General features: G+C 59.5%; 1 protein-coding gene across 10 annotated transcripts; it reads right to left on the bottom strand.

The window, feature by feature from the left end:
* Positions 1–929: 929 nt before the first annotated feature.
* TBC1D13 (TBC1 domain family member 13) lies at positions 930–26,024 on the bottom strand. Of its 10 annotated transcripts, none has more exons than XM_008252764.5 (12): positions 25,852–26,024; positions 23,823–23,896; positions 20,149–20,189; positions 19,550–19,611; positions 19,343–19,442; positions 18,426–18,508; positions 14,657–14,816; positions 9,614–9,824; positions 9,040–9,203; positions 6,183–6,343; positions 6,001–6,058; positions 930–3,109 (listed from the first exon to the last, which is right to left on the bottom strand). In XM_008252764.5, the coding sequence occupies exons 1-12, from the start codon at positions 25,983–25,985 to the stop codon at positions 2,921–2,923; spliced, it is 1,437 nt and encodes a 478-aa protein (XP_008250986.4). In that variant the 5' UTR covers positions 25,986–26,024; the 3' UTR covers positions 930–2,920. The 10 variants fall into 10 exon arrangements, with proteins under 10 accessions (XP_008250986.4, XP_069913794.2, XP_008250982.4 ...); XM_070057693.2 differs by having other exon boundaries at positions 2,911–3,109; positions 6,183–6,280; XM_008252760.4 differs by lacking the exon at positions 930–3,109 and adding an exon at positions 3,111–5,408 and having other exon boundaries at positions 6,183–6,280.
* Positions 26,025–27,266: the final 1,242 nt, after the last annotated feature.

The following is a 27,266-nucleotide window of genomic DNA, read 5'->3' as shown; positions in this document are numbered from 1 at the left end:
GATGCTCAGCGCTGACCGGCTGTGAGTCTTGAGAAGTGTCTCTTCAGTCCTCTGTTCATCTTCAAATCATGCTGTTCCGTTGCTTTCGAGTTAAAGTTCCTTTTGGAATACTGACCACTTGATAAATGGTTTGCAAATACATTTCCCTATTCCACAGGCTGGGCTGTCTCTCTATTGTCTCCTTTGTTCTGCAGCAAGTTTTTGTTGTTTTGTTTTTTAAGCTTTTGACAGGTAGTTACAGTGAGAGGGAGAGACAGAGAAAGGACTTCTGTTGGTTCTCTCCCCAAATGGCCACAACGGCCGCAGCTGTACCGATCCAAAGCCAGGAGCTTCTTCCTGGTCTCCCACACGGGTGCAGGGGCCCAAGGACTTGGGCCATCTTCTACTGCTTTCCCAGGCCACAGCAGAGAACTGGACTGGAAGAAGGGCAGCCAGGACCTGAACCGGCACCCATATGGGGAGCCTGCACAGCAAGGGGAGGATTAACCTACCTGTGCCACGGCGCTGGCCCCCCTGCAGCAGGTTTTTAAGAAGTGTGACATATAGGCTGGCGCCGCGGCTCACTGGGCTAATCCTCCGCCTGGCGGTGCCAGCACACTGGGTTCTAGTCCCGGTTGCCCCCCTTCCAGGCCAGCTCTCTGCTGTGGCCTGGGAGTGCAGTGGAGGATGGCCCAAGTGCTTGGGCCCTGCACCCCACAGGAGACCAGGAGAAGCACCTGGCTCCTGCCATCGGATCAGCGCGGTGCGCCGGCCGGTTGGAGGGTGAACCAACGGCAAAAGGAAGACCTTTCTCTCTGTCTCTCTCACTGTCCACTCTGTCAAAAAAAAAAAAAAGAAAAAAAAGTGTGACATCTGTATTTGCTAATTGACTCACCTTTTGGTGTCAAGCCCAAACCGAGGCTGCAAACTTCTCCCTTGCTTTTCTCCAATAGTTCCAGTGCTTTATTTATTTATTGACAAGAGATACATTAGAGATCTCTTCCATCTGCTTGTTCCCTCCCCAGGTGACCACAAGAGTCAGAGCTGGGCCAGCCTGAGCCAGGAGCTTCTTCTGGGTCTCCCACGTGCGTGCCGGGCCCCAAGGATTTGGGCCATCTTCCACTGCTTTCCCAGGTGTTAGTAGGGAGCTGGATCGGAAGTGGAGCAGCTGGGACTTAAACTGGCGCCCCTGTTAGATGTAGGGTCACAGGCAATGGCTTTACCTGCTCCACCACAGCCCCAGCCCCCAGGGCCTGGAATTCACTCTTGAACATGATGTGGGGGAAGGGTCCAATTTCATTCTTCTGTATGTGTCTACTGTTTTCCCATGACCCCTTATTGAAGAAACTGTCCCTTTCCCATGGTGTTGACAGCAAATGAGTTCACTTCCTGGCTCTCTTCTGCGGTATTGGCTGATGTGTCTATTTTGATACCAGTATCATGCTGTTTCACTGTAGCATTATAATATGAGGGCAATTCAAAAAACTCATGAAAGTGGGAAATAAATGTTTGGCTTACTGGTGATCATGCTGCTGGGGACTGCCTCCATCCCATCCGTATGAGAGCCTGGGCTCAAGTCTCAGCCTTGTCCCAACTCTCAATCCTGGCTTCTTGCTAACGCATGGCCATCAGTACCCATCAGCAGATGGGAGCACTCCCTCCCTCCTCTGCCTCTCAAACAACCCCCAAAACAGTATTTTGAAAAAGTTCTGTCTTGGGCCAGTGCCGTGGCTCACTTGGCTAATCCTCCGCCTGCAGCACCAGCATCCCATATGGGACCCAGGTTCTGGTCCCGGTTGCACCTCTTCCAGTCCAGCTCTCTGCTGTGGCCTGGGAAAGCAGTGGAGGATGGCCCAGGTCCTTGGGCCCTGCACCCGCATGGGAGACCAGGAGAAGCACCTGGCTCCTGGCTTCGGATCGGCACAGCGCCGGCCGTAGCAGCCAATTAGGGAGTGAACCAATGGAAGGAAGACCTTCCTCTCTCTCTATTAACTCTGTCAAAAAAAAAAAAAAAAAAAAGTCCAAGTTTTTTTTAATCCATGCACCTTTTCCATGCACTTTTTGTAGGCCTCTGGCATATTTTGAAATTGGCCAAGTATGCCTCCAGCCTTGTGCTTTTCACTAAAGATTGCCTTAGTGTCTGCAGCTCCCTACAGCTTCCTGCAAGTTTTAGGACCTTTTCTGTTTCTGTGGAGAATGACACTGGAAATTTGATAGGAAATGTATCCAGGATTGCTTTGGGCAGGATGGGCAGTTGACAGCATAGCTGTTCCAGATCCATGAACATAGGCTGTCTTCCCATGTATTTGTATTTCAGATCCATGAACATAGGCTGTCTTCCCATGTATTTGTATTCCAGCTCCATAAACATAGGCTGTCTTCCCATGTATTTATTTCTTCAACTGCCTTCACCAGTCTTATGGTTTTCAGCACGCAGGTCTTTCACATCTTTCACTAGGCTTATCCATCATTACCATGTTTGTAGCTATTGTACACGAGGTCATGTCTTTTGATAAGCTGATCTTTATAGAAACATTACTGACCAGTGCGTTGACTTTGTACCTTGCAACTCATTAGTTCCAGTGGTTTTGTGGGTGCAAATAGGTTTGTTAGACAGAAGACCCATTGTCAGCAAAGACTTCATTTTCTTCCTTCCCTTTCTGGATGCCTTCTATCTCCTTGTTTCTCCTAATTGCTCTGGCTAAGACTTCCAGCACTATGTTGACTAGAAGTGGCAAGAGCAGGCACCCTTGGCTTGTCCTGATTTTAGATGAAAAGTGTTCAACTTCTTGTTGTATACTCACCAGCTACGGGAGTCACACATAAGGAGCCTTTTTTGTACTGAGGTACATTCATTCTACGCCTGATTCGCTTAGAATTTTAGCATGAAAGCGTAAATGCTTTTTCTACATGTAATGAGATGCCTAAGGCTTTCTGAAATCTAACAGATAATTTGCTGTGTATTCATGGTTGCAGCACCGCCATCCCCAGCACACAACCGTCCACCCCTCAGCCAGGAAAGAGCTGAAGAGGCTCCTCGAAGGGGGTGTTCCTGGCCTTGTTCTTGGATCAGTCCTTGCTTTCCTGCCCCTTGGTCCGACAGGCGTTGCACCATCACAGCACCAGCGCCCTTTGCAAAGAACACATGATTTATTAAAGACGACCTGTCATCAACAGCACTGATCGAAGGAACAAGATGACAGAACAGAAGCAGCCTGACGGACTCTCTGGAGCGAGGCCTGCCGAGTTGACAACCCAACCTGGAAATGTCCAAAGTCCGGGGGCAGCTTCCAGGCAGGAGCTTCAGGCACTCGGGCTCTGTGGGGCCTCCCTTGAGAAACTGGGGAGGGGGAAATTGCCAGGGCAGGTCCTTTGCTCAGGTGGACTGGGCTGGGGAACCAAGAAATTGCCCCTGGGCTCTTGACCTTTCTGTCAAGCCCAAGGAGAGAGCAATGGACCCCACTCTGCCACTGAGGCAATCGGATGTAGTGATTCAAGTAGTATGGTCCCAGGCCGGAGGACAGGGTCCAGGCAAAAGGGAACGCATCAGGTGTCCTGGGCAGTGTCTGCTGGGTCCCCGGCAGTGGCCAAAGCCTCGGGCTGCTAAGAGCCAGCAGCTGACAAGTGGGTAGGTGGTGGCCCCGGCTGGTGGGAAGCACTTGTAACTGCCCCACCTCAGGGGCCCATGAGTCTGGTGAGGGTGCCAGCTCTGGTCTCCCACACTCCGGGAACCTCCCAGGCAGGGCCTGCTGGAAAACCAGGTAGACCCCAGGACCAAGGGGAGGAGATCCTGATTTCAGGAAATCAAGGATAGGCTCCCCCAACTGCTTGCTCTACCTTCTCAGCCCCACTGCACTCACCAATCTGCAATAAACAGCTGAGAGTCTAAATAGTGCAACCGTCCCAAAGACTGTAGCGGGAGAGGCAAAAAGGCAGGTGCATACAGTCCCAGCAGCGCCCCAGGGAGAGCCTGGGATGGAGCCTCCAGGGGCCCACAGCAGGTGGTGCAGGCTGAGGAAGGCGCGAGGGGCAAGGGGGCACCGGGGCCCGGCCCTGCCTGCCGTCAGGACTGGTTAACTAGCCTTCCCGACGCAACCACCTGCCCTCCTCAAAGAGCAGGCAGAGCTGTCAGGTACAGCAAGCCGCACCCCTGCTCAGCGTGCCCACCCAAACCCTGGGAAGAGCCCCAGCAGGTGACGAGAGAAGGGCCCGTCCCGCACTCACCCCTGTGGGGTAGCGGTGCCCTCCTCCGGAAGCGACAGGCCGCAGAGCCTTCACTCAGCCACACTGGCCCCAGGCAGGCCCTCTGCAGCCCCACGTGCCCTTCAAGGGACAGCACGTGCGGCCAGGCCCCGAAGGCTGAGGAATGCAGCGCCTCTGCCGCATGTGGACCTTGCTCAGCAGAGCTGCCGCAAGGTAGGAGGGCCGCGGGCACCCTGGGGAGGCTCTGCTCCCAGGTCACCAGCTGCTGGTTTCTGGGGTCTGTCATGGGGAGCAGGTTCACGGTCGCCACGGGAGGCTCTGAGGACCCACTCCTAGCATGGCAGAGAGCGGTGGGGGGAGGCCTTGCTGAGCCACACTCTTCAGTCTGTCTCCTCGATTCAGGGGAGTGGAGGGGGGGACCCAGGATAAGGCACCCCAAGAGAGAAGGGCAGGGGGAGTGGAACAGAGAGGAGAGAGTCACACCCTCTGAGGAGAGACAAGATATGGAGACAGAGAGGTGGAGATCAAGGAGGAGGAACAGAGACCCAGGGGGCCACAGGCACCCCCCCTTCCCAGAGGGGAAGCAGAGACCCCGGGGTGAGAGACAGGTAACCACCAGCGGACACCAGATCGCACACGTGCTTGGCGGGAGGGACTGAGGGCATGAGCAGGCCTGGCAGTCTCTAGACGCCTCCAGTGCCACTCTCCCAGGGCAACAGCCGAAGCACCAAGCCCCAGAAGAAACGGTTTCGGGCCCATTTGCCGCACACCTCCCCTACCCAGCAACCAGGGGAAGACCGGAAGCAGGCAAGGAGAAAGGAGGACAGCAGGGCAGCGGAGCCCTGCAGCTTCCTGGTGTTCCCGGTCCCAGCTCCAGGAAACGACTCCACTGCTCCAGCCCTGCTCAGCACCAGGGCCCAGGGCTGAAGAGCAGGAGCGGAGCCAGGGCTCGGCAGCTGGGAAGAGCAGGCACAGCGCGCCCCCGGCGGGAGCGGCCTGGTGGAGAAGCCAGGGCGAGAAGGCCCGGAGTAGCCGATCCTGCAGCGTTCCCTCGGGCGGGGGTCCTGTTGGCTTCGTGGCTGTATGGCCCAGAAGCCAGGGCCCAGGGGCGGGCAGCCTCTGGCTGCCCAGTTACAGTGAGTCCTGGAGCTCCTTGGCTTTCTGTAGGATCTGGCAGATGTCGTTGATGGGGTAATCCTGGGCGGAGGAAAGCCACCGACATGCCCCTGAGGGCAGAGGGCAGCCCGCTGCCGCCTCAGCCACACCCACACCACTGCGCGTGTCCACCCGAACCCCTGCAAATCACTAACTCCACGGCACCAGCCCAAGGCCTCACAACCCTGCCGAGCCCAACGCCAGCCTGCCTCACAGCTCCTCTGCCTCTGTGGAAGCCTGGGACCCGGCCAGGGCTGTGCGTGGCTGAGTGCCGAGCCGCCCAGTGCAGCCGTGCCCTCTGTACAGATCTCATCAGAGGAGTTACGGAAAACCAGCCTAGGCCAGGCACTGGTAAAAGCACGAGGCCTGGAGAGGACGCCCTGCAGCTTGGGTCACATGGCAAGCACAGCTGGACAGAGATGTGACCTGAGCCCCTGTTCTTAGCCACCGTGCGCCACACTCGCCTTCCCTGGGCCGACACTGCAGCCACCAAAGACCCTGGCCACGCTCAGGCATCTGGGCAGCACCTCTTCTGCAGGCCACACAACACCCAAGGTGGGTGGCACAGCCAGGATCCCAACCCAGATCTGAACCAGGTCTACCGCGGGAGTCCGGACTCCGACCCCGCCTGTTCCGGCCGCTGCGCCCCTCAGGCTCCGTTACCTGCAGCAGCCGCATGTTGACGGTGAAGTCCCCTTCCAGCAACTGCTCCCGGATCAGGCTGAGGAAACAAGCAGCCCAGCGTGGGCCCCGGGCCCTGCCCGCTTCTCCCCGCAGCCCACCCCGCGGGCTGGGGGTCTTGCCCTCGTGTCCCCCGGGGACTGGCCGGGTCCCGCCGCACTCACATGAGCATGGCGCAGCAGACGAGGAGCAGGAAGTCAAAGCGGTTGTCGTCGGCAAAGAGCGTGTCCCAGATGCGGATGACGTCGGGCAGCAGGAACTCCTGGGACAGCAGCAGCATGAGCCAGCGGAAGGCGAAGAACTGGGGCTTGATGTTCTGCTCTTGCTGGAGAGGGGGCAGGGGTTGGCCGCCTGCCGGTGGCAGCGCATCCACACACACAGCAGGGGTGCCGAGCGGCGGCCCGGCACGGCCTCGCTCGGTTGGAAGGGGGAAGCCACTGTTGGCCGCCAGCTACTCGTCAGAGCCTCTGATTTTTAAGAGAAGCCCCAAATTCACTTTTACGCAACCCCCAGACTCAGAAATAACAACACATAGTCCTCAAACATCATGCTGGCGCAGGCACTTGGCCTAGCGGCTAAGTCCCCGGTTAAGACGCCACTTCCGGTACCAGAGTAGCTGGGTGTGCGCCCGGGCTCTCGCTCCAGGTTCCTCAGGGCGCAGACTCTGGGAGGCGGTGGAGAGGACTAGTGACTGCGCTCCTGACACCCACAGGGGAGACGGGGAGGGGGCCACTTCAGGAATTCGGGGGAGTGAAACAGTGGAAGGGAGCTCTGTTTCCCTCTCTCGGCCTCTAATTAGTCAACAACACACGGAACACACCACGCAGGTTCTACCCTTGGGCACACGGCCACCACCAGGCACACGCACCAAGCCTGGTCTATACAACAGCCCTACAGAGCAATGTTACCGGTAGGCCGCTGCTCTCCGACAAGCCAGTGAATACTCTAACTGAAAAGCTTGCTACAAAACAGCAAAAACATCCTTCTGTACTTGTATAAAGACGTGTACAGGGCCGGGGTGGTGGTACAGCGGGAAAAGTCACCACTTGCAATGCCACTATCCCATGGGGGCACCAGTTCAAGTCCTGGCTGCTCCACTTCTAATCCAGCTCCCTGCTGATGGCCTGGGAAAAGCAGCAGCAGATGGCCCAAGTCTCTGGACCCCTGCACCCACAAGGGAGACCTGGATGAAGTTCCTGGCTCCTGGCTTCAGCCTGACCCAGCCCAGGCTACTGCAGCCATGTGGTGGTGGGGGGAAGGGGTCTACCGCAGAGGTTAGACCTCTCTCTGATTTTCAAATAAATAAATCTTTTTTAAAAGAGACAATTATACTTTACACTTTGTGTTTCTGTGTGGGTGCAAACTGTTGAAATCTTTACTTAGTATATATTAAATTGATCTTCTGTATATAAATATAATTGAAAATGAATCTTGAAGTGAATGGGATGTGAGAGGGAATAGGAGATGGGATGGTTGCGGGTGGGAGGGAGGTTATGGGGGGGGGGAGCCACTGTAATCCAAAAGCTGTACTTTGGAAATTTATATTTATTTATTTATTCATTTTGACTGGCAGAGTTAGACAGTGAGAGAGAGAGAGACAGAGAAAAAGGTCTTCCTTCTGTTGGCTCACCCCCCAAATGGCTGCTACGGCCAGAGCTGCGCTGATCCAAAGCCAGGAGCCAGGTGCTTCTCCTGGTCTCCCATGCGGGTGCAGGGCCCAAGCACTTGGGCCATCCTCCACTGCACTCCCTGGCCACAGCAGAGAGCTGGCCTGGAAGAGGGGCAACCAGGACAGAATCCGGCGCCCCGACCGGGACTAGAACCCGGTGTGCCGGCGCCGCTAGGCGGAGGATTAGCCTAGTGAGCCGCGGCGCTGGCCCTGGCCATGGAAATTTATATTTATTAAATAAAAGTTAAAAAAAGAGAGACATTTATATATATTTTCTTCCTCACAAAACTTTTTATGTTTTATTTTGTTTATATGCATATCTTAAAAAACCCGCATTTATCTGATTTACTTTGGAAGGCAGAGAGGGAGAGAAGAGATGCTGGATCCGCTGGTTTGCTCCCCAAACGCTCAGCTCACAATAGCCAGGGCCGGGTCAGGGCGCAGCCAAGAGCCAGGAACCCCTCAACAAGGTCCTCCTCGGGGTGACAAGGACCCAAGGACATGGGCCATCAGCTGCTGCCCCCAAGGTGTGCATCAGCAAGAAGTCAGGATTTAGGAGCGATCTGGGACTTGAACCCAGACACTGCAATATGCGGCATGGGCGCCCCAAGCGGCACGGTAACCACGGTGCCAACTGCCTGCTCACGCGCCTTTTCACAGGCGGTTCTCTGAAATAAACGCGGAATGGTGCTACGATCATCTTCAAAATTAGTTTTCTTTTTAAGTTACTCACTTTTTCATCTACTTGAAAAGCAGAGAGCAACAGAGAAAGGGACAGCAACAGAGAAAGGGACAGCAATACTTCCCATCCACTGGCTCACTCCCCAGTTGTGTGCAACAGCCAGGCCTGCGCCAGGCTGAAGCCAGGAGCCCAGAACGCCATCTGGGTCTCACACGTGGGTGGCAGGGGCCCAAGCCCCGGAGCCAACATCTGCTGCCCCAGGATGAAAGCAGCAGTGGACCGAGTGGAGACGAGCAGATGCCATCAGGAATGTGGGCATCCCAAGCGGCGCTCAGCCCACTGCCCCGCAAGGCCTGCCCCTCCCTCACGTCTTTTTTTTTTTTTTTTTTTAATTTGCCCCTTAATTCTTAAAAATGGAAGGTTTAACTCCCTTCAGGGGTGCTAAGTGCCCCACACTGTGCCTGGCACAACGCAGGCACTGCTCTCACGCTCCCGCTGCCTCCCATCAGCTGCCCGGCTCTCTAGGCCTGCCTCGGCACGTGGGCCAGCCTCCCTGGCACACGGCACAGCGTCCCCACAGCGCAGCAGTCGCCACTTTCAACCCGTCTCAAGCCAGGTGTCATGGGGCCAGGCCTTCGGGGGCCTCCTGCCCGGGGGTCGGGGTCCTCACCAGCTTCAGGTAGAGTTCCATGTCCTTATCCTTCAAAGTGGAATACACCTTTTCCATCTTGTAGGTGATGCCACACTGCGAGTCATCCAGGCTCTTGATGAAGTTGTCCCGGATTTCGGCCATGAGGTTGGTGAAGCAGAAAAAGGTGTCTGCCTCGGCGTGCTCTGGGAGATGATAGGGCCAGGCAGACAGACGCAGCTCAAGCCCCACCCCCCGCCGATGGACCCTCCGACCGCCAAGCCCCGCCAAGTCGCCAGCTGCAAGGCCAGGCTCAGCCCTCCTCCGTCCTCGCCACCATCTTCTCACATCTCCATCACTGTCCCCTTGCTGCCTGGATGCCAATTCCAAACCACGCATCCGCTCCTCTCCACCCAAGGTCACGCTTCCATGTCAAGAAATCACGAAGCAGCCAGCGCCCTAGGTGGTCAGGTGGACCCTTCTGGTCCCAGAGCTGACACAGAGGGAGCATGGGGCCCCCAGGAGAGGAAGCTGGCTAGCCGGGGCCAGCCCGGCGAGTCTCGGTCCACGTGTAGGAAACCCCATGAGAGATGCGGGCAGCCGAGGGCCCTCTTACCTTTCCACTCGCTGTTGGGGTCAGTGGCAAAGGTATAGTAGAGGGGCCCCACGATCTCATTCATGCCCTGCACGTAGGCAATGCCAGGGTTGAGCTTGGCATAGATGAACAGGATCCGCTCCACCACCTCCCAGTGCGCCTCGCAGCCATTGGGCAGCACCTCGTACTCATTCAGTGACGACGATGTCGAGTTCTTGTGTGGGGAGCTCATCTGGGGGGGGGGGGGCAGGGAGGACAGCATGATGCCATGGGGGCTGCCACTGGGCTCCACCTCCAGCTCACAGGAAATATGGGCCCCACCGAGAGGAAACAGGCTCGAAAATCCGAAACACAGGGCACTCTACCAAAATTGAACGTACAGCGATAAACACCAGACAGCAGAGACCTCTGAGGTGGAGGTAGTGTGGAAGAACTTTCTAGAAGACACAGATGCTCCTCGATTTCTGATGGGTCATGTCCTCACAAACTCAGTGGGCAGTGGGCAGTGGTCTAGCAGGTCAGACGCCGGTTAAGACTACCCACAGGGTTACCCGGGACGCCAGCATCCCCTATCACAGCTACTCTGCTTCCTGCTAATGTGCCTGGAAAAGCAGTGGAGGATGGCCCAGGTGCTTGGGCCCCTGCCACCCACGCCATAGACCTGGACAGAATTCCTGGCTCCTGGCTTCGGCCTGGCCCAGTCCTGGCTGTTACAATCATTTAAGAAGCAACCCAGTAGATGGGAGATTTTCTTTCCCTATTGCTTAGCCTCCCAAATAAATAAATCTTAAGAAAAAAAAAAAAGAAGAAGAAGAAGAAGAGAAAAGAAAAGAAAGAAAAAGTCCCGACAGCCTCCACTGGAGTTCTGAGTTCAAGTCCCAGCTCTGCTCCCGCCCAGCTTCCTGCTGCTGCAGCCCTGGGAGGCGGCAGTGACGGCTCCAGTACTGAGTCCCTGCCACCACGTGGGGACCTGCCTGGCGCTTCAGGCTCCTGCCTACGCCCTGGCCCTGCCCCGGCTGCCAGTCATTTGGGGAGTGAAGCAACGGGTGACAGATCTCTTTCTCTGTCTCTGCCATTTAAATAAAATGGAAATAATTAACGAATCAGGGAAAAATCGGGGCAGCTCCTACTCTGGAAGAAAATAACGCTTCCTGACCCACCTGAAGGCTGCTCAGCTGATTCAACTGGAGTGATGCCACAGGCTCTACACACAGAATGACCGCGTGAAGGCAGCGTGGCAGGCGATGGGCAGTGTCCACAGGCGCACTGCACTCACCTGCTCAGAGTGCTGGGAATTCTAGAACCAGGGGGGACGACCCCTGCAAAGGACGCGTGCAGGACGGCACGGTCCCCAACACAGGCTGTGTGTCAGGTTCCCTCGGAGCTGGATGCCAAGGCCAGTGCCCTACGCCCAGTCCGGAGCTCCAGAGGTGGGCTCGGCTGCACGAGAGGACCCGGGCAGAGGTGAGGATGCAGCCATCCTCGGAGCACAGGGGCTGGGGGCGCTGACCTCCGTCTTGCCCTGCACCACTGACGTGTGCACACAGACCCACCGCTCAGGAACTCCGCTGACAGCTCTCCCTGCGCCAGGCAGTGCTGTGCAAGCGGCCCTCCACCGAAGCCAACGAGCAACCTCTAACCGTCTCCCATGCCCTCCACACACGGACACTGAGGCCCAAAACGGTCCCTCGTTAAGTGGCATCCCTGGGACATGAGCCTAAGCCAGCCGTCTCCTGCCCAGAGCACAGGCCTCCGGGACCGACCGCCTCTTGAGCTTGTCCAGTGCTTCCCAGCTATCCAAGCATCCGCACAGCCACGACCTCCTTCCACTCTCCTGGCAACAGAACAGCCAGGCGGGGCGGGAACAATGGAACCTGAGCCTGCTACCACCTGCCAGCGACACACGCTGGGCTGCCCAAGCACAGGTGCAGAGGTGCGGGGATGAAGTTTCTGGTAGGTTCTCTGCCTCCAGGCCCAGGTCTCAAAGTTAACATGGGTAAGCGCTCAGCCTTCAGCCCCCAGTCACTACAGGGAATGACAGGAGCCAGTCTCGTCTGCAGCCAAGAGGGCTGCCCATACAGCAAACCACAGGGCTGCTAAGCCAAGACACATGCACTGCCCCGCAGTTCTGCTGGACACACGACCCTGCGTAGGACCGTGGACACTGGGTCGGCTGCACCTGCCTGGCCGCCCCTCGGAGCCCTGATCCCCGTCGGCTCTCGGGGAAGATTCTGCAGCACCGACTATGTCTTGCAGAGGACGTGGGGGCTCCCCCACTGAGGCAGGACAGTGAGGTTTTGGGGAATAAACCACAGCCGCAGTGGCCCCAGCAGGAGACGTACACAGAGACTAAGGGAATACAAGACGTACACAGAGACTAAGGGAATACACCTGTTTGCTACAAGCAGCTTCCCCAGGTTACAGGAACCTGCTAGAAGACCCGGCTTCGACCACCAACGTGACTGAGGCATCACAAGTCAACTCGACCTCCCAAGTCTGACCGACCCTCTCCCCTCCAGCCCCAGCGGCCCCCACGTTTGCATGGAGACCGCAGCTGCTTCCAGGGTGGCCTCTCCACTACAGAGCAACCTCACATCCCTGCCCCGCACGGCCTCTGCACCCTTGGGCACCTTCTCCCCCTCCTCCCTGCCTCTGTCCGCACTGGGTCCCCACTCCTGAACACACACGCTCTCCCCGCAATGCGTCTCCCCCGCCGTGAGCTCAGCGAGGGCCACTTCCTCGGGAGGGCCTCCCGCTCGCTCTCCCTCACGCCACACCTCCTGACACATGCACGCCTGTCATGACTCTTTTCTTTCCTAAACTTATCTAACTGTAAGGCAAGCAAAGCGACAGAGAGACAGAGAGAAATCTTCCATCTGCTGTTTCATTCCCCAAATGCCTGCAGCAGCCAGGGCTGGGCCAGGCCATAGCCAGGAGCCCAGAACTCTATGTGGGTCCCCATGTGGGTGGCAGAGGCCTGAGCTGCCTCCCAGGATGCACCAGCAGGATGCTGGGTCAGAGGCAAAAGAACCAGAACTCGAACTCAGACCCTCCAATCTGGATGCAGGCACCCAAGGGATGAGTTAGTCCACGCCACACACCCACCCCAGCTCTCCCACAGGCATCTACCCCCACGAGGGGACTCGCAGCGCAGTAAGCCTGAGAGGCCTGACTTCCAGGCAGAGACAGAGAGTGGCGAGTCGCTGTGTGTAACCGTCACAGCAGGAAGGGAAAGACGGGCGGGGGTAGGGGGGAGGGGGGAGGGGACGGTGCGCACACTGGGGGGGACTGTGTGCATACTGGGGGAAGGGTACTGTGGGAACACTGGGGGGGGGACTGTGTGCACACTGTGGGGGAGGGGACGTGTGCACACTGGGGGGGACTGTGTGCACACTTGGGGGGGCTGTGTGTACACTGTGGGTGGAGGGGACTGCGCACACTGGAGGAGGGGACTGTGTGCACACTGAGGGGAGGGGACTGGGTGCACACTGGGCGGGAGGGGACTATGTGCACACTTGGGGGGGCTGTGTGTACATACACTGGGGGGAGGAGACTGTGCACACTGGGGGTAGGGGACTGTGTGCACACTGAGGGGAGAGGACTGTGCACAGTGGGGGGAGGGGACTGTGCGCACACTGGGGGGAGGGGACTGTGTGCACACTTGGGGGGAGGGGACTGTGTGCACACTGGGCGGGAGGGGACTGTGTGCACACTTGGGGGGGCTGTGTGTACACTGGGGGGAGGAGACTGTGTGCACATTGGGGGGAGGGGACTGTGTGCACACTGTGGGGGGGAGACTGTGCACACTGGGGGTAGGGGACTGTGTGCACACTGAGGGGAGAGGACTGTGTGCACAGTGGGGGGAGGAGACTGTGTACACTGGGGGGAGGGGACTGTGTACACACTGGGGGTAGGGGACTGTGTGCACACTGAGGGGAGGGGACTGTGTACACACTGGGGGGAGGGGACTGTGTGCACACTTGGGGGGGCTGTGTGTACACTGTGGGGGGAGGGGACTGTGTGTACATTGAGGGGGAGGGGACTGTGTGCACATTGGGGAGGAGGGGACTGTGTGCACACTGGGGGGAGGGGACTGTGTGCACATTGAGGGGGAGGGGACTGTGTGCACACTTGGGGGGCTGTGTGTACACTGTGGGGGGAGGGGACTGTTTGCACACTGGGGGGAGGGGACTGTGTGTACATTGAGGGGGAGGGGACTGTGTGCACACTGGGAGGAGGGGACTGTGTGCACATTGGGGAGGAGAGGACTGTGTGCACACTTGGGGGGAGGGGACTGTGTGCACACTGAGGGGGAGGGGACTGTACACACTGGGGGGAGGGGACGGTGTGCACACTGGAGGAGGGGACTGTGTGCACATTGGGGAGGAGGGGACTGTGTGCACACTTGGGGGGAGGGGACTGTGTGCACACTGAGGGGGAGGGGACTGTACACACTGGGGGGAGGGGACTGTGTGCACACTGGAGGAGGGGACTGTGTGCACACTGGGAGGAGGGGACTGTGTGCACACTGGGGGGAGGGGACTGTGTGCACACTGGGGGGGAGGGGACTGTGTGCACATTGCAGGGGAGGGGACTGTGTGCACACTGAGGGGAGGGGACTGTGTGCACACTGAGGGGAGGGGACTGTGTGCACACTGGGAGGAGGGGACTGTGTGCACACTGGAGGAGGAGACTGTGTGCACATTGGGGAGGAGGGGACTGTGTGCACACTGGAGGAGGGGACTGTGTGCACACTGGGAGGAGGGGACTGTGTGCACACTGAGGGGAGGGGACTGTGTGCACAGAGGGGAGGGGACTGTGTGCACACTGAGGGGAGGGGACTGTGTGCACACTGGGGGGAGGGGACTGTGTGCACACTGGGGGGAGGGGACTGTGTGCACATTGGGGGGGAGGGGACTGTGTGCACACTGGGAGGAGGGGACTGTGTGCACACTGAGGGGAGGGGACTGTGTGCACACTGAGGGGAGGGGACTGTGTGCACACTGGGGGGAGGGGACTGTGTGCACACTGGGGGGAGGGGACTGTGTGCACACTAGCACTCACGTTTGTGACGCCGCTCCGGTTCCGCGCCACCGTCTGGGACTTTAGTGTTGTCTGCTCCACACGCTTACGAAGGGTCTCAAACTCATTCTGGGGGTCCAGGATGAGGAGGCACGGGTACTCGGTGGCCCTCTGGAAGAAGGAGATGTCCGGGTACAGCCTCCTGTCGGGGGAACACAGAGAATCCCGTTATTCAGAGGGGTTTTGGCTGTGCCAGCGGCGCCCTGGTGCCAGGAGATCCCAGCATCCCTCAGAGCAAGTTCTTGCTTGTTTTATATCACAAAACTTGACACCTGGCTGTATCCGGGTGCCTGGGCAGCAGCAGGCGGAAGCTCCAGCAGCTGGGTGCCGACCACACAACTGGGAGACCTGGCCTGAGTTCCTGGCTTCAGTCTCCACTGTCCTGGCTGCGGCAGGCGTCTGCAGGTGAACCAGCGATGCAATCTCTTTCTCCAATAACGTGCTCACAGAAAGCCAGTCACGCGTGTGTGCTCGTGTGCTCACCCAGATTTCACACATACTTGCAGACACGCAGACACACAGACACACACAGTTTTTAAGTGTCTTTATTATCCAACTCCTCCCTTAAACCACAAACATCTTCCCACGTTAAAAATACATACTTCACAGGCGCCAGAGAGTTAACAACAGGTGAGCACGCTTTGGTTAAGTAGGTACGCGCTATGCGACGGAACCTCACACAGCAGACACGGGGAGACGTCCAAGACCGAGCGAGGAGAAAATAAGACCACAGTCTCTAGAGTTTTTGAAACACACGCATTGGCCGGCGCCGCGGCTCACTAGGCTAATCCTCCGCCTAGCGGCGCCGGCACACCGGGTTCTAGTCCCGGTCGGGGCGCCGGATTCTGTCCCGGTTGCCCCTCTTCCAGGCCAGCCCTCTGCTGTGGCCAGGGAGTGCAGTGGAGGATGGCCCAGGTGCTTGGGCCCTGCACCCCATGGGAGACCAGGAAAAGCACCTGGCTCCTGGCTCCTGCCATCGGATCAGCGCGGAGCGCCGGCCGCAGCGCGCCAGCCGCGGCGGCCATTGGAGGGTAAAACAACGGCAAAGGAAGACCTTTCTCTCTGTCTCTCTCTCACTGTCCACTCTGCCTGTCAAAAAAAACAAAAAAAAACAAAAAAAAAAAAAACAAACACACGCATTGCAGAACACGCATGTATTCCACACTTGTACGCAGCTCATGGTGTGACGCACACCAGGCCAAGACATGGCTCATCTCCCCAGTCCCTCCCTAGAACCAGGCAAGACTGGTTCTTGTTTATCTATTGACTTAAGATTTATTTATTGATTTGAGAGAGAAGGAGAAGCAGAGAGATATCTTCCATCTGTTGGTTCACTCCCCAGACAGTCACAACAGTCAGGGCTGGACCACGCTAACAGCCAGGAGGAGCCAGGAGCTTCTTCCAGGTCCCCCGTGTGAGTAGCAGGGGCCCAAACACTTGAGCCGTCTTCCACTGCTTTCCCAGGCCATTAGCAGGGAGCGGGCTCAGAAGTGGAGCAGCCGGGACTTGAACCGTGCCCATATGGGATGCTGGCACTGCAGACTGCTATGCCATAATGCTGGCCCCAAGATGTGGTTCTTAACACGGCCTTAGGACACCTCACAGGTAGAAGCTGCACCCACACCCACCTGCGAAGGGAGGTGGGAACCCCCGATGATGGGCTGGGCAGAGCAGCAGCGCCCAGGGGAGGGCGAGGTCACTCAGCCGCAGGGTTCTCCCGCCAGCTCCGCCTCTTCCCTGGAGCTTCTAGCTCCCCCAGAGCTCAGAGCACCGGCCGCATTTGTCTGATGTGTTTGTTCCCGTCTCCTATGCGTCTTCCCGACTGGAAACAGGAACTGTGGGCGACTTACTCCTATCCCTCCGCACACGGGCCCTCAGCACCCCTGAGAAGCTGCTGAATGAGGGGCACCTGACCCAGGCACCCAGAGCTGCCCTTGGAAACGCTGTCCTGTGTGAGGAGGCCGGCGTGTTGGGAGGACGCAGAGGCCGGATGCAAAGGGACCAGGGTGAGCTCCCAGAGCCCATCCTTGAGGATCTGGGGGCTCTAAGGCCTCCGTGCTGCGTCAGAATCGGCACAACATCCTGTTCACCTGTGCAGACCCAGGCCCTGCACCACGCCCCTGGTCTGACCCCTCCGACCCCTACTGTACAGGCCAAACAGGCTCAGTCCTGAGTCACCTGCCCAAGGTCACAGCAAATGACCGATTAAGGTGGAACTGAAACCAACTCAACAGGCTACAGCAGAACCCAAGCTGCTTTGTTGTTACTTCTGTTTTCATTTTGTTTGAAAGGCAGAGATATTCAGAGAAAGACATTCACTGATTTCCTCCCGAGACACTCGCAAGAGCCAGGCGTTTGGGCCAGGCTAAAGCCAGGAGCTGGAACTCCAACAGGGGCCCGAATACTTGGGCCATCACCCACTGCCTCTCAGCGTGCACACTGGCAGGGAGCTGTGACGGAAGTGGAGCAGCCAAGGGGTAGGCGCTGTGGACACCTGCACCCCACGTCAGAGCGCCGGCTGGGGTCCCGGATGCTTTGCCTTGCATCCAGCTCCCTGCAAATGCATCCTGTGAGACAGCAGACGATGGCTCACGGGCCCGGCCCACCCACGTGGAGACCTGCATGGGTTTTAGACTCCTGGCCTTGGTCTGGCCGAGCCCTGGGTGTTGCAGGCATTTGGGAAGGAACCAGTGGATGGGAAGTCTGTCTGTCTGTCTGTCTTTCTCACATCACACTGCCATTCAATTAGATGAAAATAAACAAGGTTTTATTTAACAAAAAAAAAAAAAAAAGAAGAAAGAAGTGAAGGAGCCAAGACTCAAACCAGGTGCTCCCACCTAGGAAGCAGGCATCCCACGTGGCACTTTAGCTGCTCACCACACGTGTGCCCCAGTACCCGCGCCCTCGCCACTCCGGGGCTGTGGGCCTCCCTTCTAGCTCCTTGCCCGGCCTTACGAGAGATCCCGCACACGGCCGAACTCACCACCCCACAGGGCGGAGCCAGCATTGCCACATTTCTTTAGCGAATGACAAAACACATTGCAGCTCTCAACGATGTTTAAAAAAATACACATGGGACCCTATCACTGCCCCATGCAGTGGAGGTCAAGTCCAAGGTCTGCCCCGCCTCCTACACTGGCTTTGGCATTGCTTCTCCAAGGTGCCAAGCTCCATGGGCTGGAGCCTTGCCACCAGCAGCTCCCTGCCCACGGGGCCTTTCCCTGTCTCCGCCCCTAACGTCTCGGCACAAACGCTGCTTCCGCGGCACCTTCCCTAACCCCTGAAGCACCCTGAGCTGGTACTTCACGGCCTTTACACGAGTGCTGGGCAGCGGGTCTGTGAGACCCACTCGGCTGAATCAATGCCGGCCTTGCCATCCTCCCCTCCAGGCTCCAAGCTCCTTAGGAGGGGGCCAGTCTGTCCGTTCAGTGCTCGGCCTCACCTTCGGCCTGAGCCTGGCCTACTGCAGGGACTCCAGACTTCTGGACAGGTGATCGGGGAAGCCAGACATGCCTGGGCGGGCTCAGGAGAGCCGTGCACATGCAGGCACAGACCCCACACGCTCACTTTCCTCTCCAGCCCCATTCCCGCAGGCCCTGGACAGGCCCTGCAGGACAACCCACTCCAGCAACTCAAACACCCCCTTGGGAGCCTGGGCTGGGGAAGGAATGGACGAGGCGGGAGCAGAAACCCCTTGGAGCCCCAGCCCCAGCCCCAGCCCCGGCCCAGCCCCAGCCCCGGGGCTGCTCACCGGACATCTTTGTCGATCTGCAGCAGCACCTCGTTGTCCTTGAAGTACGTGTTCCACCGGCTGTCCGGGCTGGGGTTGAGCGGCTGCATGGAGAAAAGCAACTCTCTGTCCACGGCCCAGCTGGCCCCGGCAGATTCCAGCTGAGGCCGGAGCAGCGGCCTCACAGCAGCAGTCCCCCCACAGGGCCAGCTGTGGTCAAGACAGCCCGCGAGCACTCGGAGGAGACAGCACGGGCCCTCCCTGGCCTCCAGGTCACGCGCACCCCTCGGCCAGCAGCCATGCTCTGTGGCGTGCTCCGACCACATCCCGCTGGACAGGGACTGTGCTGTCTGCTGCGTGGCTCTAGGAACTAGCATCTAACAGGTGCACACCACGTGCTGTCGATGGAAGGGACTAACAAATGTTCTATCACCAGGTCTGCTCCTGCTGCATTCACCCCTCCTCCCCTGGAGGACAGGCCTGAAGCCCGTCTGCACCCCTGCACCCCTGCACCCCTGCACCACAACGCACAGGAAGGAACTCAGGGCTGAGGCCAGAGCGGGGCTTCCTGCAGACCACAGAAAGGCGGTGCGGCCTCACGCCTGCCAGCTCGGACTTCTCCAGCTGCACAACCTGGCACCTTCCGGGGAGGGGGCTGAGCACTGAGACTAAGGCCTTGAAGTGCACAGTGCAGGGCCGCCCGGGTCCCCTCCCTGGACGCTGGCCACCGTCTCTGCCACTGCTGGGCTTGGGAAGAGGCGAGCATCGTCAGCGGTTGAGCAGCCCAACAGAGACAGGCAGGGCCGGAGGGGACCGACACCAAGCTGCACCCAGCCTCCGGCTCAGGGCGCAGGGAGAGGGACAGGGGGACAACTGTGCCTGCCCCAAAGCCCAACCCCATTCTGTATTCCCAGTCCCGGCTACCGACTCCGACTCACATGGTCCTCAAAGGTCACATCCTCCCTGGACACACCCATGTTGGCCTTGGCAATGCCAGGCTGGATAATCATTTCCCTCAGGAACTGAGAATACAGCTCCCTGCAGGAGAGAAGAGGAGACGGGATGACGCCCGCAGACCCAAGGAGCAGCGCCAGCGCCTCCGTCCGGCAGGAAGGACCCCGTCACCGCTCTGCCGGGGCGCGTACCTCTGCCTGGCCAGGATGGAAGTCCATGAGGCTCTCTCCAGGGGTAGGTAGTTCAAGAGGATCTGCACAGACGAAGGGGAACACAGCTCGGTGACGCCCTCGCCCCCACCCCGCACCGCAGGCAGGCACCGAGAGGCCTCAGAGAACTCCGTGCAAACCCTAGCACAGGCCCGGGTGGGGCAGCCTCCCTCTCCTCCCACCGGGCCCCCCTCCTTCAGCCCACGCCGGCCTGGCCTCTGCTCCTCCTCACACTCCCAAGCAACGATAAAATCTGGCGCTCAAGGGGGCTAGAAACCAGGACATGGCGCTGCCACCACCTTAGCCAACAGCCCCGGGCAAAGTGCAGCCTCGCTTCCGTCCCGACACACACCCCGTATGCCCCAGGAAGCAGAGATCTTCACTGGCATGAGAGAGGGTCCCATTCCCAGGGGACCCCGGAGGGAACACCCAGACAGAAAACCCAAACTTCCCAGGAAGCTTCCTCACACAGCAAGGGCAGGCGCACAAGAGAAGGGGCTGGGGGCGAGGGGGGCAGCCCATGCAGGGACTCTGGGCCCGGGCGCAGAGCGGAAGCCGGAAGCCCCCGCAGGCACACCCACCTTCCAGCACAGGCACCGCAGTCCACCCTCGCAGGGGATGCCTGTGGACACAGCAGGCAAAGGTCACGCCCCAGGCCAGGGGCCCAGAACCCCCAGCCCTCCACCTCGGGGCCAGTCCGCAGAGAGCAGCATGGGCAGCGCGTATTTCCTCAAGAATCAGTTTCTGACAGAAAGACTACCAGACTGGACGCTAGTTCTGTGTGATTTCCGACCAGGCTCCGGCTGCAGCCCACAGCCCAGAGCTGTGGACTGTTCGTCCGAGGACAGCAGCTTCCCATCCTAGGGACCTCCTCCTCAGAGGGCCTCGACCACCCACAAGTCCTTGCAGTCAGCCAGGCCCCTGCCCGCACAGCACCCAACCTAAGTGGCGTGGCACCGGGACAGCCCCAGCAACACAGGAGCCGCCCCTGTGATCCCCGGGCACGCACACAGCAGGTGTTGCACAGGACCTGTGGAACGCAAGCTGAGCTTCGGGGGCAGCTGTTTGGTCTAGCGGTTAAGATGCTGAGTGGGATGGAGGGAAGGTGGGGGGAAGTGTCACTGTGTCCCCAAATCTCATATATGAAATGTATGAAACTTGTATAACTTAAAAAAAAAAAAAAGTTGCTGGTGGGAGTGCCCAGGGTCGAGTCCTGGCACTGCTCCAATTTCCAGCTTCCGGCAAATGTAAAGACTCAAGAAGTGGGCCCTGGGGCTGGGCTGTGGTGTGGCAAGTAAAGCCACTGCCTGCAGTACCGGCATCCCATATGGGTGCCGGCTGCTCCACTTCCTATTCGGCTCTTTGTTATGGCCTGGGAAAGCAGTAGAAGATGGCCAAGTCCTTGGGCCCCTGCACCCGTGTGGGAGACTCAGAGGAAACTCCTGGCTTCAGATCGGCACAGCTCAGGTCATTGCAACTGGGGAGTGGGCCAGAGGATGGAAGACCCCTCTCTCTCGGCCTCTGCCTCTCTGTAACCCTTTCAAGTAAATCAAACAAACAAAAGTGGGCCCAACTACCCACGTGAGTCACCTGAACGGGTTCCCAGTTCCTGGCTTCGACCTGGCCTAGCCCTGGCCGTTTAGAGGGTGGAATCAGTGAATGGGAGTTATTTGTCTCTCTCTCAAATAAAAACACTTTAAAAACTAAGCTGTGGGCCGGCGCCGTGGCTCAATAGGCTAATCCTCTACCTTGCGGCACTGGCACCCCGGGTTCTAGTCCCGGTCGGGGCGCCGGATTCTGTCCCGGTTGCCCCTCTTCCAGGCCAGCTCTCTGCTGTGGCCAGGGAGGGCAGTGGAGGATGGCCCAAGTGCTTGGGCCCTGCACCCCATGGGAGACCAGGAGAAGCACCTGGCTCCTGCCATCGGATCAGCGCGGTGCGCCGGCCGCAGCGCGCCGGCCGCGGCAGCCATTGGAGGGTGAACCAACAGCAAAGGAAGACCTTTCTCTCTGTCTCTCTCTCTCACTGTCCACTCTGCCTGTGGGGAAAAAAAAAAAAAACAAAACACTAAGCTGTGGATGCTAAGTGCTGCGCGCTTCAGAGACGAGTGTCTGCTTGGGGCTCACTGTAGCCCAGGGAGCAGGGGCGAGTGCCCCATGTCTTCACCTACAGACAGGAAACGTATAAGGGAGCTTCAAAAAGCTCATGAATGGAATTAAAGGATAAGTTTTTCATTTTGTTAAATGTATTCCTATTTATTTGAAAGAAATACAAGGGAAAAAAAAAAAAAACAGATGACACACAGTGAGAGAGACAGCTATCTCACCCGCTGGTTCACTCCCCAGCGTCTGCAACGGCTGGGGCTGGGCCAGGCAGACGCCGGGAGCCTGGAGTGCGATCCAGGACTCCACGTGGTGGCAGGGATCCAGTGCGCTGACTCAGCCCCGCCGCCTCCCAGAACGCACGTCACCACAGAAGGGGAACCGGACCCGGACTTACACCCAGGCACTCCACACGGGACACAGCACCTTAGCCACTGCACCCAAGCCCACGCTAGTTAAGTTTATTTTGATGCAAGAAAAAAAAATGGCGAAATTGTTTTTTTCGTAATCTGTATTTTCCATGAGCTTTCTGAAACCCCTCATATCTGTCAGGAAAGAACCGGGGACCTGAACGCAGGTCCTGAACCCCTGGCACACGCCACCTGCCCTCAAAGGCCTGAGCAGCACCCTGAGCACAGACAACTTCTCCCGACGGCTGTCGGAGAGCCCAAGGCAGCTGTCCCCACACGGGAGGTGGAGACCACCGGCGGGGCGGGGCGGGGACAAGGCGCTGCGGGAGACCTGCGGGGATCTGCACAGGCTCGCGGCAAGATTCACCCCCACCCCGGGAGGGCAAGGTCAGCTTTCCGCTCCTTCGGTCAGCGCCTCAAGGCTGGAATTTCACCATTAACCAAAGTTCACTGTGGTCTCGGCGGAAGAGAAGCAAGAGCCGGCCGGCAGTAGGGCAGACTCCGCCACGGAGGGAGCCGCCGAGGAAGCAGGAAGTCCCAACCCGGCTCGCACGGCCCCGCCCCGCCCCCTCCCCCCAGTCCCATCAGGCCCACAGCTCCCGGAGACCCTGGCGCCCAGTCACTGCTCGGTTCCACGGGAGCCGGACAAGGGCTGAGGCAGGGCGGCCCCGAAACCGGCCAGGGGGCCTCAGGCACCCGCCCCCACCCGGGAACCCCAGTGCAGAGAGGCCCCCACCCGGGAACCCCAGTGCAGAGAGGCCCCCCAGGGAACCCCAGTGCAGAGAGGCCCCCCGGGAACCCCAGTGCAGAGAGGCCCCCCGGGAACCCCAGTGCAGAGAGGCCCCCACCCGGGAACCCCAGTGCAGAGAGGCCCCCCGGGGACCCCAGTGCAGAGAGGCCCCCCCCGGGAACCCCAGTGCAGAGAGGCCCCCCGGGGACCCCAGTGCAGAGAGGCCCCCACCCGGGAACCCCAGTGCAGAGAGGCCCCCCGGGGACCCCAGTGCAGAGAGGCCCCCACCCGGGAACCCCAGTGCAGAGAGGCCCCCCGGGGACCCCAGTGCAGAGAGGCCCCCCCCGGGGACCCCAGTGCAGAGAGGCCCCCCCCGGGAACCCCAGTGCAGAGAGGCCCCCCGGGGACCCCAGTGCAGAGAGGCCCCCACCCGGGAACCCCAGTGCAGAGAGGCCCCCCGGGGACCCCAGTGCAGAGAGGCCCCCACCCGGGAACCCCAGTGCAGAGAGGCCCCCACCCGGGAACCCCAGTGCAGAGAGGCCCCCACCCGGGAACCCCAGTGCAGAGAGGCCCCCACCCGGGAACCCCAGTGCAGAGAGGCCCCCCCGGGGACCCCAGTGCAGAGAGGCCCCCCGGGGACCCCAGTGCAGAGAGGCCCCCACCCGGGAACCCCAGTGCAGAGAGGCCCCCCGGGGAACCCCAGTGCAGAGAGGCCCCCACCCGGGAACCCCAGTGCAGAGAGGCCTCCCCCCGGGAACCCCAGTGCAGAGAGGCCCCCCGGGAACCCCAGTGCAGAGAGGCCCCCACCCGGGAACCCCAGTGCAGAGAGGCCCCCCGGGGAACCCCAGTGCAGAGAGGCCCCCACCCGGGAACCCCAGTGCAGAGAGGCCCCCCCCCGGGAACCCCAGTGCAGAGAGACCCCCCCCCGGGAACCCCAGTGCAGAGAGGCCCCCCCCCGGGAACCCCAGTGCAGGGAGGCCCCCCCCGGGAACCCCAGTGCAGAGAGGCCCCTCACCACTGAAACTGAGTTCGCGCAGCTTTTCCAGCGCGATCGAGGGCTCCTTCAGCACGTCCTGGAATTCTGCGATCCTAGAGGGAGAGAGGGCAGATGCAGCACCACCCCAGGGAGCCCCCAGCTCGCTGGCTCCGCCCACCCCAACCTGTCCCCTCCGCTCCCTCAGGACACACAAGAGCCAAAGCTTGGGGCAGGCGCTGTGGCACAGCCCCTTAAACTGCCACTCAGGATGCCTGCAGCCCACACGGGCACCAGTTCAAGTCCCGGCTGCTCCACTTCCCAGCCGGCTCCCTGCTAATGCCCCTGAGAAAGCAGCAGTGGATGGCCCACGTGCTGGGGCCCCTGCACCCACATGGGAGCCCAGGAAGAAGCTCCTGGCTCCTGGCTTTGGATTGACCCAGCTCCAGCCATTATGGCCATTTGGAGAATGAACGCGCAGATGGAAGACCTCTCTGTCTCTCCCTCTTCCTGTAACTCTTGCAAATAAATAATTAAAAAAACTAAAAACAAAAACAGATGCCTACATCCCACACAGCACTGCTCGGGACCCACTTCCTGCTAATGCGCCTGGCCGGCAGACATGACGGCTCAAGCACTGAGTCCTGCCATCCGCAGGCGGGGTCCTGATGGAGCTCCTGGCACCGGCTTTGGCCCGGCCCAGCCTCGGCCACTGTGGGCACCTGGAAAGGGAACCAGTAAGTGGATAACCTCTCCTCCCCCATCATTCTGCCTCTCAACTAGGAATAATAATTTTTTAGAATGGCAAAGCTCAAGGCTGGTGCTGTGGCGTAGCGGGTAAAGCCGCCCGCCGCCTGCAGTGCCGGCATCCCGTAAGAGTGCTGGTTCTAGCCCCAGCTGCTCCACTTCCAATCCTGCTCTCTGCTGTGGCCTGGGAAAGTACCGGAGGATGGCCCAAGTGCTTGGGTCCCTGCACCTGTGTGGGAGACCCGGAAGAAGCTCCTGACTCCTGCCTTTGGATTGGCCCAGCTCCAGCCGTTGTGGCCATCTGGGGAGTGACCCAGCGGGTGGAAGATTCTCTGCCTCTCCTTCTCTCTGTGACTCCACCTCTCAAGTAAATAAATAAATCTTTTTAAAAAAATAGCAAGGCCCAGTCAAGGTCCGCACCAACTTTGGGGAACTAGAAAACCATAGATTAGAACTGGCGCTGTGGCGTAGCGGGTAAAGTAAAGCCGCCGCCTGCAGTGCCGACATCCCGTAAGAGTGCTGGTTCAAGTCCCAGCTGCCCCACTTCCGATCCAGCTCTCTGCTGTGGCCTGGGAGAGCAGTGGAAGATGGCCCAGGTCCTTGGGCCCTGCACCCGCGTTGGAGACCCAGAGGAAGCTCCTGGCTCCGGCCCAGCCCTGCCTTTTAGGGAGTGAACCAGTGGATGGAAGACTTCCCTCTCCCTCTCTCTCTAATGCTAATAAAATAAAATAAATCATTAAAACAACCGAGGTCACTCTTCCTCTGTGCTCGGAAGATCAGAACGTCAGTGAAGAAACCCGAAGATATTCTCGTCCAGAGGGCGTCACACGAACCCCCCAGGCTTAGGCACATCCCACTACACAGTGAGCTGGCATTTTCTGGGCTCTGTGCTGGCCAGGCCCAGCCCCCAGCACCGCCACCACCTGAGCTCGGCGAGCCCCGGGAACCAGGAGTAACCCGACCCGCAACCCGCACGCAGCCCTCCCCGCTGCGGGACCTCCGGGCCCGCGCTGGCAAGGACGGGCCGTTAGAAAACCGAGTCCTAGAGGGGAGCCCAGCCTGCAGCTCCCGCCTCGGGGGAGGGGCCGCCCGCGGTCAGGTTCCCCAGGGCCGGGGAAGTGGGCAGAACGGGGCGCGGGACGACGAGGCCGGCACGGGGCACCGGACGCCGCCCCCAGGCCCAGGGAGAGCGAGGGAGAGCGGCCGGGCTCCGCCGAGGGCGCGGAGTGGACACCCCGCCGCCCGCCGCGCCCCGGCTCTGAGGCGCAGAAGGGGGCGGCCCGGCCGACGGCGGCCTGGCGGGTCGGCCCCCGGGGCCCCTTACCGGCTCCGGTGCAGGCTCGACATGGCGTTGACTTCCGGAGCCCCCCCAGCCGCTGTCTCCACCGCCACCGCGGCCCCCCAAGGGACGCGGGGCGCTCGGCAAAACCCTCCGGCCGGAAACGTGCCCGCGAGCATGCGCGTTCCGCCGCTCTCGGCCCGGCCCCGCCCCGCCGGATCACGTGCGGCCCTCTGTGGCCCCGCCTCCCCGGGGCGCCCAGTCCCAGGCACCGAGGCCGGGGCCCCGCCCCGCCCCCCGCGCGCGGCACGTGACCGTGCCGGCTGTGTGGCCGTGGGCCGTGGCTTGCGCTTGCTCGGGCTTCGGCGTCCGCGTACGCGGTGTTCCTGTCGCCCTGACTTCTTCCTTACGGACCCTGGCTGTCACTGACTGGCGGGATTGCTTCTGTCTCCTCAGAACTGTGGGGCCCCTGGCTGTCTTGTTCTCTGCTGAGTCCGCGAGGACTGGCTGGAGGGACAGGCTGAGAGGCAGTGTTGCCTTAGTTGTTTGAATTTCATGCACCAGCGTGGAACTTACGTACCGCTACCGAGACTCAAGACGGTAGAAGGAATGGGAATGAATAGAAAAGGCCAGGCAAGCCAAGATTTCGGAAATCCTTGCCTAGGAAAGACGGTGGCCACCCAGTGCCTGTACACGCGTGTGCGGGTGGTGTGTGCATAATGGTCCCTATTTTTTTGATGGCAGAGTTACAGAGAGGCAGAGAGAGAGAGAGATCTTCCATCTGCTGGTTCACTCCCCAGTTGGCTGCAGCGGCCTGAGCTGAGCGGATCCGAAGCCGGGAGCCAGGAGATTCTGGGTCTCCCACGTGGGTGCAGGGGCCCAAGGACTTGGACCATCTTCTGCTGCTCTCCCAGGCCACAGCAGAGAGCTGGATCGGAAGAGGAGCAGCTGGGACTCGAACCAGCGCCCATATGGGATGCCGGCGCTGCAGGCGGTGGCTTTATGCCACAGCGCCAGCCCCCATTGCATTGTTTTAGGTATGTTAGAGCTGTTGTCTCCACCAATATCTTACAGAATATTTTTTTAAACAAACCAAGTGCTAGGTTTTTGATTTTTTGTTTTTTAAGATTTATTTATTTGAAGGACAGAGCTACAGAGAGGCAGAAGCAGAGAGAGAGGGGTCTTCCATCCGCTGGTTCACTCCCAATTGGCCGCAGCGGCCCGAGCTGTGGCGATCCGAAGCCAGGAGCCAGGAGCTTCTTCCAGGTCTCCCACGCAGGTGCAGGGGCCCCAGCACTTGGGCCATCTTTCACTGCTTTTCCAGGCCACAGCAGAGAGCTGGATTGGAAGAGGAGCAGCCGGGACTCAAACTGGTGCCCATATGGGATGCCGGCACTGCAGGCGGCAGCTTTACCTAATTTGTAACAGCACCAGCACTCCTGAAATTCAAAAAATGTTTG

Source organism: Oryctolagus cuniculus, chromosome 1, assembly GCF_051225735.1.
Source record: "Oryctolagus cuniculus isolate XC-2025 breed Fujian yellow rabbit chromosome 1, ASM5122573v1, whole genome shotgun sequence".
NCBI lineage: Eukaryota > Metazoa > Chordata > Mammalia > Lagomorpha > Leporidae > Oryctolagus > Oryctolagus cuniculus.
This window is presented reverse-complemented; position numbering and strand designations above follow the sequence as displayed.